We start from the raw sequence: 12,394 nt of genomic DNA on the forward strand, positions 1-12,394 counted from the left end.
GTCTTTATTACTGTACTTCAGGAGCGAGCTGAAAATAGTGATAGAGCGCGAGGCTTCTGACCCCGAGGTCCCAGGTTTAAATACCTCCAACCACCAATGGATTTTATCTATGTAACAATGCCGTAAGCCCGTAGGACTAGACTGAAGTAATGTGTAAACATACCAGTGAGCTTGGTGTCCTAGGATGTGAAGGTGGAACAAAAGAATTACTCTACATCAATGAACTTTTAACTTAGCAGAGACAAACATTTTTATTAAAGTAATTTAAGGTCAATACATGTCTGTAAATAGTATATTGGTTACCCTAGGTTATTTCGATTAGGTTCAAACAATAAATTTAACAAATTAATAGGCACGTCTCTTTGAAGGAAACCTATGTGTCTTGGTTTGAATACAAAGAGGTTGACTGATAAGAGTTGTGACTAAGGATGATTCAACCCAATTGTATTTAAATCATGACACTGCTAGTTCAGTGATCAGTGAGGAAATTCTTTCACTGTCCAGTGCAATGACTAACACAGAGTGTAATGAGTTTGTTATCTCAATTGTAGCCTAGTTTACCTCTTTTGAAAAGTGAATGATTCATAATTCAACAATAGTCTATTATAGGCATCTGCAAACACTTCATAGAATCCACTGATGTTGATCAACATTTAGATTGACTCTTTTACCTTGATTTCATAATTGAATTGAATTCGAGTGTGAATCGAGTGTAAAAATAGTAGTAGTTATTTGACTACTTGTTTTATATGCATCGGCAAAGAACCTGCATAGGTGTTCAAGGGAGTCCATCAATATGGGCTAGGAGGGGCTCCAGACCCCACTATAAACAATAATTTTCAAAAACATAGAAATGAATTAGTTTACACTATGCCAGTGGCCACAGAAGCAAGTTGAAAAATGTTGAAATGATGGAAAATTTATTGACAAAACAAATGGTATGGTACAGTAAAAAAAATCTTAAAATCAACCATTTTGTACTTAAATTTTAAAAAATTTCAGGGATAGGACCATCCTCTTTACTGGAAGTTATTCCGTTATACGATAATGATTGATGGGAACCGGCTGTAGCCAGTTTTGAATCATAAGTTCCTCATAAATGAGTAGGCGGAGCCGGAGGTAAATCTCTATGACATTGATGTGTAGAGGTATGACGGGACAAAGAATGTATTCTCCAGAGGATCCAGCATATCGCATCATCTCATCGAATTAAAATTGTTTGGTTGTTGTCTCATCAAGTGTGTGGTTTGAGCAGCACAACTCGACAAGGTTAAAATCTTAAGCTCCCATCACGGCTCGCTTTACCACCTCGATGGGGTCGACCGTTGACCGCCCTTTCCTGAAGCCGAACTGACAAGTCTCCTGAAGGGGGCAAGTCTCCTGCAACGACCTCAGCCGAATTCAGTCAAGAACAGATCAAGTTATTCTTAAGAGAGGAAGGGTACTCCCAGGGCTAAATAGTGTGCGCCGGTTGAAAAAGGAGAAAAAGAAGATAAAGAGGAAAGCCATAAGACTTTTGCATTGCATCTTACACAGAAAATGTTTCTCATTACTCTCTTGAAGCTTCAATAGCCCATGATGAATCAAATAATTTTTGCATCTCATAAATTGGTACTGGTAATGTAAGGAATGTAGGAATGCATTTACAAACCAAAACATTAATAGGCCATGTATTTATAAAATGTTCCAATCGTCACTAAAGAAAGAACAAACTCAACTCCCTGAAGAAAAATTTGTATGTAGCACAGAACTACCTCCAACCACAAAACATATGTTTGCCAGCGGACGAGGTAGACTATCGCAGCGACGGATGGTCCAGTTAGAATCGTCGACACAATCAGCGGTAACAATGTTTGTGTGAGGTTTCCTTTCCGTCCCAGATATATTCGCACAAGTTCGATGCAAACCAGGAACAAAATTATGAGTGACTCGATAATAACATTGTTACTTTGAACAGGAAGCCTAACCACCTTGTATATTCCAAATGCAACTTCGAGTAAAATGAATACCGCAAAGTAATAAGAGTGGAGGAACAAAGATACTTCTAGTATAAGTGATGATCTAGTCATTTTAAAAAGTGTTTATAAGTTCACTGTTTAAATGGATAATAGACTATTCTAACCTCAATTTGCAATGAACACTAAACACTCACACAGACAGTTTTCGCACTAGCATGAATGTGTTGTTCACTAAATGGTTCCTTAGGGCATGAAACAGTAGGCTACAAATAACACATTAGTTTTAATTTAAAACTACCAAAAAGAAATGTCAAGTCATTTAAAACGTCGATCCTGATCGGCCTTGTCTTTGTTTGTTTTGTTGTTCATTGCTATGACAACGGCCACGCAGAGTAGCCAACGTAAAGTAAAACAAGAGCGAAAATTTCCGTAAATCCGACGGTAAAATAGTTTACCATATAAAAAATACTACTGATGATTTTTCCAGTAAACCCCTTTAAATATATTAAATAATATTTATGTAACTAGCACAAAGTTCAAATCTTGTAAACGGCCATAGTAACACGTTTTCCCCATATTAATGAATGGAGTTAATATTTTTATAACAGTTATCTACTCCTGTTATATTGTTAGTTGTACGATACGGTACTGTGATACAATTTAAAACTGAGATTTTTATCAGATTTAAAAGTCCACTCTATCGTCTGGTGACTCAAATTAAGAACTCTTCTTTGGAATAGCAAGTTTTTTTTTAAGAGTTAGGCTTTTACTTAATCTCTAAAACATTTTTTCCATGTGAGTTTTTAAATTAAATGGCAATTTATTTAAAGTTTTGGAGTTGGACCATAGGCCACACCTGAGGGTTTCGGGCCGAAATGTTACTGGGCCGAAGTGTTACTTGGGCCGAAGTGTTACGACACGCGTCCAATGCCATCATGCCGCTGTGGACGAAAGATCATTGCATGTTTGGGATTCCCAACTGAGATAGGATGGTTTTTAAAAAAGTGGTGGTTCAAGAGTGAAAACTCAACGATGTTTTAGACATTACTTTCGTACTGGTCGTCATAGTGAACTTCCGAGTCAGAATACAGTTTTAATGTGGGCTTCTAATTTATAATTAAAGGGTCAGTTACGAAAACAAACACACCAGGAACACAGTTTAGTGTGCTGTAGGGATATAAGGGATCTATGATCCATCAATCATTGAAGAGAAGAACTCCTGTCATTGTTAATTAATCTGCACAATACATGAACGTGATAAAAGACTTTTTCATTCCGAACTTGAAGGGTAGAAAATCTGCATTAAGAACATATAGTCTCAACTAGATGGGACAACTGCTTACACGGCCAATGCCTCTATGGCAGCATTTTGAATGTTATTTCCTGGTCGTGTGATTTCATGGTTTGGTGATGTTGTGTGGCCACCGCGTTCACCAGACTTGTCAATGACTGATTTTTCCCTGTGAAGTCACATGAAGACAGGTGTTCAAAAAGAAAAAAACCACTTACTCTGGACGAATTAAAAGCCACAATCAGGAGTCAAATGGAACTTTTATATCAATAGTTACTGAACAAAGTTAAACATTTTCAAGCAAGGCTTGAAAATATGTGTCCGTTTCAATGAGTGAGGTAATTTTCAAAACTTAAAAAGAGTTATTTTATTTTGTAAATGGCATAACTGTTCCTTAATTTCTATGTCAATATAACTTTTCTACGAGCAATAGCTATTTTTCTTTGATCTGTGCCTTAGAAAAAACATTTTGTTAGTTTTCTCCGTGTTAAAAAATAATCAATAACCAATTAAATAAGATTGGATATTGTTATCTGTTTCTTACATATTTCAAGACCTTGATATGTTTTATATGTGTTCCCTTTGTGGGAAATTTGCTAAAACGTGATAGACAAGTTTTTGGTTGGACGAATCAAAAGAATAAAACATAACTTATAGAATAATGAACAATTTTATTACAACGATGCATGCAATCTTTGACTACACTTTGATTGGGCTTAACAAGGAGCCAAGTTAGAATGTGTTTCCATTGTTTTACTGAATTCATTTACTTTATCTTGTGCTGTCAAACAAGAATTTGTTTAATGGTCTTCAACAGCGTTAATTATACATTTTGTTTTGACATGACACACAAGAATCTATGAAATGTTTTCTTTCACCAATTTCAGCTTGTAATCGTACTTATTTTGTGTTCCTTGCACCAAAAATCTGTTTAACTCATTAACAGGAATGATAAGACCACCCTCTATATTTTCAGGTTCAATTTGGTCATCTAAGTTTGCCGCTTTGCAATAATGTTCAAATTTTAAATCACCTTTTTCAAATGATATTACCATGTAGTAATCACAAGACTTCTTCATTGTTGGAACAGAATATAATCGATGGTAGATATGATTTATATGACCTTTTGGATGATAAAAGCACTTCCAAAAAATTTGATTTTGGCATAAAATTGGACTCCAAGTTTCTATTGTCGTAAATGAATGAAATGAATAGAATCTTGAATATTTTTCATTTAAATTAACATTAATAATCCCAGTTTCATGACTACTTTTTAAGTGTTCAAGTAAGTCTTTGACACGCCCACTCCACTTACACGCCATAACTTTACACTCAGTTGGTCGATATTCACAGTAGGTCTGATGCTCCTGATCTATGATCACCGAGTTACAACCTTCCTCAGCATAAGGGCAAATCTTAGGAATCAAATCTAGTAATTGATTCAACAATGTGTTCTGATGAAGTGCCAGGGAGAACTCTTCCTTACAAGTAGGACATTTGTCAATCTTTGATGCACATGGTCTGCATACTCCATGTCCGTTCATGCATTGTCTTAATGTAGAGTCCATCTTCTCAAAGCACACTGGACATTCCAGAATTGTTTGTGTCCCAAGCGCTATCTGTTTGTATCCATCCTGTGACTCCTCCTGCAAAAATATATATGCTAAAGTACTTTTGGAACCTTTTTATATTGAATAGCATACAATCTTTAATACTGAATTTCCTTATAGAGAAACTATTACCAATTAGGTAGCACAGAAAGGCCTACTACTGGGAATGATTTACTTTTTCATTTGGATGTACCTAAAGGCAAAAAACACAATTCGCTCAAATTTGTGTAACCAAAATAATGAGAACACCTATTCTCCTTTTTACACACATACATAGGCACTATGGGGTGGTGAAAGCACAAGAACTCACTTCCTGTTCCACCTTCAAAAGAGAGCTGTCAGAATCATCCACAGCCTCCCTTTCAAGCATACTTAAAGCTAGGCGCCCACCGGGCAACCCAGCGGGTGACGCGGCGCGGCGCGACGCCGTGGAAAAAAGTTGCCACGTATCCGTGCCATGTTATCTTATGGACTGACGCCCACCTAGCAACCCAGCGGGTGGCGCAACGCGGCGCGGAAAAAAACTTCTTCTCGAATCCGGCAGTGAGAATTCGGTGGAGAATTTCTTCCTCTCGTGTTGCCGCGCCTCCGTTGAGTTGCTTGGTGGGCGCGGGGTAGAGGCACGGAAACGGCGTCTGCCCCTCGTCTGCCGCTCATTCGGGTGTTTTCGGAAAGTATCGCGAGCCCTTCGGGAGTGTTCGGGTCCGAATCGAAGTGCACTGTGCATCCCCTCCAAAAGAATAATTCTCCGCGCTGCCCCGCGCTTCCGCTAGAGTTGCTTGGTGGGCGCGAACCCTGGAGAAGCGGACGGAAGTTTTTCTCCGCGTCGCGCCGTGCCGCGTCGCGTCGCGTCACCCGCTGGGTTGCCCGGTGGGCGCCTAGCTTATAGAGCTGTATTTTAATCATCCGCTATACTAACATTTCCCTGTATATACATTCTGAATGTACTGTTTATACAGGGTGGTTCAGTAAAGCGTAGCGGGCTATGCAGATTCAGATTCTACATGCAAAAATAAGTAAAAAATGTAAAATAATTTTTTTCAGATTTCGGCTTAGCTCAGCCGTAATTCGCCATTTTGTTTTTTTTTTATTTAGAACTCAAAAGTCCTTGGAGATAATTTTATGAAACTTTGTATAAATTTTAAATCTACAGCTATAAACATTCTCTGAAAATATCTTTGATCAGGCTCATCGAATTTCAAAATGGCGGCTATTTAAAATCATTTAAGTCAAATTCTATGGAAACCAGATTATAAAACACAATTTTGCAACACAATTTAAAGTCCTTTTTATTTATTACAAATCGAATGACACTTTATTTGCGAAAACCGTATAATAAATAAAAACGTTATGTAAGTTTTATTTATTTATGATCAAAATCGCAGTCATTTTAAAATCACAAAGTTTAATTCAATAGAAACTAGTGAGAAAAACATATTATGAGATATTCAATTTCAATTGTTTCAACGTTTTTGTGAACAAATAAGAGGTAAATGTGGATTGGTTGAATTACCAACTGCTTTAAATTGAATATCTGAGCCCGCTACGCTTTCCTGAAACACCCTGTATGTGTGTGTCCATAAACACAATATTGTGTACCTATATAATACAGTATATACTGTTACTTTGGCATTGATCTGTAAAACTAGATTAACATATTAAGGGGGGTTTTCAAATTTTACTCTTAAAAATTGCGAATGCCCAATTTTTATCACAGCCATTGTAGAACCATCTAGAACTTACAAACACTAACAAAATTATATTGCAGCATTGTTGTACAATTAAAGGTTATGGAAAAAGATAAAAAAAATCAGTTAATTTAAAATTCCCTTGTTATTTATTATACAAATATTATTTAAATGATAAATAAATATGACTCATGCTTGTTTAAAAAAAAGTACCTGGGGACCGAGCTTTGCTCGGGATAATCATTAGTTTGCTCTGAAAGCAGTCTTAGTATTGCAGAGATACATAAATCCATTCCCAAACACTGCTCCCCTTTACTACTTCCTTCAGCACTCCCTACGTCGCGGACCTGTTTTCCTCCCTTCCCATTGCATTTAAAAATTGCAGATACCTTAACCTAATCGTCATAAACAGTTCCCACACTCCAGACAGCTCGGCTTGACTACTTCCTTCACCACTTCCTATGTCGCGAGCCTGTTTTTCTCCCTTCCCATAGCATTTTAGGATTGGAAATACCTTAATCTAATCGTAAAAATCAGTTCCCACACTCCGGACTACTCGCCTTGACTACTTCCTTCACCACTTCCTACGTCGCGGACCTGTTTTCCTCCCTTCCCATAGCATTTTAGTATTGCCAATATCCTTATCTAATCGTCATAAACAGTTCCCACACACCAGACAGCTCGCCTTGACTACTTCCTTCACCACTTCCCACGTCGTGGACCTGTTTTCATCCCTTCCCATAGCATTTTAGTATTGCCAATATCCTTATCTAATCGTCATAAACAGTTCCCACACACCAGACAGCTCGCCTTGACTACTTCCTTCACCACTTCCTACGTCGCGGACCTGTTTTCCTCCCTTCCCATAGCATTTTAGTATTGCCAATATCCTTATCTAATTGTCATAATCAGTTCCCACACACCAGACAGCTCGCCTTGACTACTTCCTTCACCACTTTCTACGTCGCGGACCTGTTTTCCTCCCTTCCCACAGCATTTTAGTATTGCCAATATCCTTATCTAATCGTCATAAACAGTTCCCACACACCAGACAGCTCGCCTTGACTACTTCCTTCACCACTTCCTACGTCGCGGACCTGTTTTCCTCCCTTCCCATAGCATTTTAGTATTGCCAATATCCTTATCTAATTGTCATAATCAGTTCCCACACACCAGACAGCTCGCCTTGACTACTTCCTTCACCACTTCCTACGTCGCGGACCTGTTTTCCTCCCTTCCCATAGCATTTTAGTATTGCCAATATCCTTATCTAATCGTCATAAACAGTTCCCACACACCAGACAGCTCGCCTTGACTACTTCCTTCACCACTTCCTACGTCGCGGACCTGTTTTCCTCCCTTCCCATAGCATTTTAGTATTGCCAATATCCTTATCTAATCGTCATAATCAGTTCCCACACTCCAGACAGCTCGCCTTGACTACTTCCTTCACCACTTCCTACGTCGCGGACCTGTTTTCCTCCCTTTCCATAGCATTTTAGGATTGTTAATAGCCTAATGATGTTTACAAAATTGTAAAAAACTCACATTTTCTTTTCGTTGGGACTCTATAACATTTTAGGCTAAACGGGTGTCCATTAGCTTTGCCATGGAATAAAAAAAGAATGTAATGGTCTTTGAAGAACATTGATATCATATAATCAAGATTAGGCCTAGTTTAATCTAGATCAGTTTTAATTAGTTAATAATTTTTAACTACCAATCATAAATATTGTCATCAATCTTTTTAATGTACCTCACACAATGAGCTATAGAGAAATATAAAATAAGCAACTCTATTCAAATTTCTGTTTTGGTGGTGTAAGCTATAATGACCATCAATGACATACCACACGAATTTAATGCGGGCATATGTAATTAAATTAATAAATGTATATATTTTTTTAACTTACCTGGTCTTCATCAGATTTGTGCCTTTTTAAGACATTCCCCAACTTTTTCAAACTTTTATTTTGTGGTTGTCCTCTTTTCATGATTTCAGATTTTTGTTGAGTATATTATTACCATCTAGTAACGAATTTTTCGAGGCAATATGTTTACAAACAAAACTCTATTGTTGATACTTTAATCACTAACATGTGACTTAACCACATGTGCATAATGCAAAATTTTTATTTCAGTATTAGTTTTGCCATAATACATAATGACATAATACAATCCAATCGGATTGAGTCAACTCTAGATTTTAAACCAAGTTAACCACAATAATAAAAAATACTATATCCGAATTCTTTCGAGCTAGTTATATAGTCTTAATGTATATAATACACTTTTTACCGTTCTAGAGTTAATATATAGTTACCAAAGTATGCGCTTGCATAAAGCTCATATGATTGACATACTGTACCACTTTTCCATAATTTCATACTAAATATCTTAACCTTCTCTTAGCATTTAAGCATAAATAGAACATGATAAAACATAGTCCCTTAGTAGATTTTCCATCCTTATGGAACAGCTGAAGCCAATTTTATTGTTAGTTCTGTCCGGTTTTCTGTTTTGTTTACAATTTGTTTCTTGTTATTTCAAAACTAACCCTAAAATAATAGAAAGAAACTGTAAACAAAATACCCCCGCTGCAGCAAACCTGCCGACTAAGCGAATTATATTAGACGTGATCTCTGCATAATATAGGCATCCCGTTGGATTTAGTATTTTAGATAGCCTATGTAATCCAACTGCCGCAGACGCTTTTCACACTCCGCAATGCAGTGTTCTCTTAATTGCAATGTAGTTCTTAATATTACAATGTATCGAGTAATCTTCAGTATAATCTTTGCTCAATAGTAACAACTGATGTTTTTCCTCTTGTTCTGTATTTGTAATTTGCTAGTATACTGTGGGTAGTTGGCTTTTATGAACACATGCTACAACTTCAAGTCTTTTGTTTACTTTATCCTTGTTATTTAATTCATCCAACATGGTTACCTAGCAACCCATAAGACTAATGTTAAAAAAATGTAATTTTCAGTTTCATTTTTCTACGTAATTAGATTTTTGTTGGCAGTTCTAACTGCAGTAAACTCGTTTTTAGACCAGAAATAAGCTATTTACAACATTTGAAGAAAATCGTCGGAGCCGTTTTCGAGATAATTGTTCGTATTAGAGTATAGGATATTAAAAATCTAATCTAATCAGACAAATTGAAATTGTTTAGTGTGCAGGTTGGCTGTGGATGGGGTCATAGGTGGCAATTGTGGGTCCGTGGTGCATGGAGGGGGGAGGCAAGCCTTGACTGGGATTTTTCGGGAAATTTTACCGGGACCCGCACCCGTGACGGGCGCTACCATACGTTATGACAAAAATGTTTTTAACCAACAAGAGTGCTAGGACAATTAGTTAACAACTGCTAAACTGGCTACTTGACCGGTTGATAGAAATTTTCTTCTAACCTAAGTAAAAGAGTTTTCTGGAGTCATGCGGGTTGCATCAACTCTCCTCGTGGCCTGCATGGAGGCGCTATAATGGGGCTGTGTTTAGAATGTGGTCCACGGTGGTTACACCAGAGAGGCTCTTCTTAACTGATACAACGGAATGAACTCGACCAATTTTTTACAATAAAATCTGCGAATGACCCTATAGGTGGTTAGGACACTAGCTAATAAGTAATTCCACTTTTTCATTAATACCATTAGGGGACTGCGGACCAGATTTTTTTACTTCCACTCAGGAACAATACTCCCGCCGCAGCAAACCTGCAGACTAACAGAATTTCCTTTGCCTCATCGGATTTACTCTAAAATACCTCCTTAAAATATCACATGTTTCCCCATTTAAATAGCATTGGTTTATAAACACGTTTTGGTTTGTAAAATATACAGTATGCTCATAAGCAAGCAAAGTACAACAGTTTTTATTCTCCATAAGAATAACATGGGATTTTTTTTCATAACTATTTGGTGCATAATAAAGTTTTAATATACTAAATTATTTGTTTTATGCTCTACAAAATGGTTTGAAACGAAATTGCTGAATTGTATTTTTAGGGTAAAAAAAGGGTAAACAATTTTGACCTATAAAACCCGCTTAAACCCCCGTTCCCATAGTCCCATAGTTCCCATGGTTCACGATACAAATAAATGTAGGTTTACACGTCGATACCAAATTTCATCAAAAGGGGATCATTTTTGCTCGAGTTATCGTGCTAACGCACACACACGCAACAGACATCACTTCGAAACCCACTATTTTGGGTCCAGGGGGACCCAAAACGGATATATCCACTCAAAACTCAAACTCGACATTGGCAAATTTATTTATTTCATTCTATACTATTGACGTTTGGTCAAAAAACACGTTTTACCTTTCCCGTAGCAGCAAACCAAGCACTCGTAAAATCTAATGTTATTAAAATCTATCTATCTATCTATCTATCTATACTATTATAAAGAAGAGGTGGTGTCTGTGTGTGTGTTTGTATGAGCTAATCTCAAAAACTACTGGTCGGATCGGGCTGAAATTTGGCATGATGATAGCTCACATTCCCGATTAACATATAGGCATATTTTTATCCCAAAAATCCTTCGGGGCTCCGCCCCAGTGGCTCTGGAGTTTCCCATGTTAACCTTATGAGAAATGGAATTAATGAATCTTAACAGCTGTTTCAATTAAACAAGTTGGTTCTGTTCTATGATTTTCAATAGCATTAAAAGTTACAAGGATTACCAACAGGGTGCAGCACTAGCACTATTATTTCTTTTACATTTATGACAACAGCAAAAGGTGAGTGAGCGTAGCGAACGAACTTCAACCTGGAGGCGAGTGAGCGTGGCGAACGAGCTAACCTGAAGGCAAGTGAGCGTAGCGAACGAGCTAACCTGAAGGAAAGTGAGCGCAGCGAACGAGCTCCAACCTAAAGGTGAGTGAGCGTAGCGAACGAACTTCAAAAAGAACCGAAATTTCTTAAACCATGTCCTCACTCATAACTGCTATAAGCATTTGATACTTATATGCCAACCCCGTACGAAGGACGGGTACTCTGCTAGTTGGGAATAAATATCCCTTATTCATGGAAATATTTTAGTAAAAACGAGAGTCGCCCCGTGGTCGAAAACTCGACCAATTTATTTTTTTAGTATCTTATATAACTTAGAAGAGTTAATCATGTACTACAACAAAGTCTTCTTTCTATATCAATTACCATTCCATATTACCCCCGCCGCAGCACACCTGCAGCCTATTTTCAATTATATCTAATTCAATAACATTAGGTTTAACGAGAATCTAAGTTATGCTGCTACAGGGAGGGTTACGGAGTGTGATTTTAGGAAAATACTATTAGCTTAGTATAAAATAAATAAATTTGCCAAGTTTGATAAAAATATATATCCAAAAGGAATTAAAGAATTTTTCCTACAGTCATCCGACAAAGTTGGCTTCCTTATACTGTTTATAGTACAGAAAGCTGCTAATTGCTGCATATTTATACTTTGTCGTACAGTTTATACTTTGTCGTACGGTTTATACTTTGCCGCACATCAGGATACCAACGAAACATAACAAAACAGCGTGGTTCTATTATTATGCACGTAATCCGTGTACGCTTGGAAATAGGTTGGCAACACTTAAAAATAATAATACTATGAGCAGCTGATTGACTATTATAACTGCGATTTAACCTGTCATTTCGTGTTTATAGTTTCAGCATTTCAGAACTTTCTGGACTTTTCTTTTAAACGTTTTTAAAACATCCCTACGATCTTAATAAACAAGAAAATACCTTTAAAGCATTTTTAAGGCGCGGAAACCACTTCAAATTGCAAAAATATACGGAACTATATTCTCAAAACGCGGAGCACATTTCTTGCCGAGGAAAAATATCGGAGT

General features: G+C 37.2%; 1 protein-coding gene across 1 annotated transcript; it reads right to left on the reverse strand.

The window, feature by feature from the left end:
* Window positions 1–3,900: 3,900 nt before the first annotated feature.
* On the reverse strand, window positions 3,901–8,543 carry LOC128993263 (uncharacterized). Its single transcript, XM_054417051.1, has 2 exons — window positions 8,461–8,543; window positions 3,901–4,895 (listed from the first exon to the last, which is right to left on the reverse strand). Exons 1-2 carry the CDS (start codon window positions 8,539–8,541, stop codon window positions 4,107–4,109), a joined length of 870 nt encoding a protein of 289 aa, XP_054273026.1. The 5' UTR covers window positions 8,542–8,543; the 3' UTR covers window positions 3,901–4,106.
* Window positions 8,544–12,394: the final 3,851 nt, after the last annotated feature.

This window comes from Macrosteles quadrilineatus, unplaced genomic scaffold, assembly GCF_028750875.1.
Source record: "Macrosteles quadrilineatus isolate MER2022 unplaced genomic scaffold, UCM_ALF_1.0 Scaffold_4__1_contigs__length_99947679, whole genome shotgun sequence".
NCBI classification, from domain to species: domain Eukaryota; kingdom Metazoa; phylum Arthropoda; class Insecta; order Hemiptera; family Cicadellidae; genus Macrosteles; species Macrosteles quadrilineatus.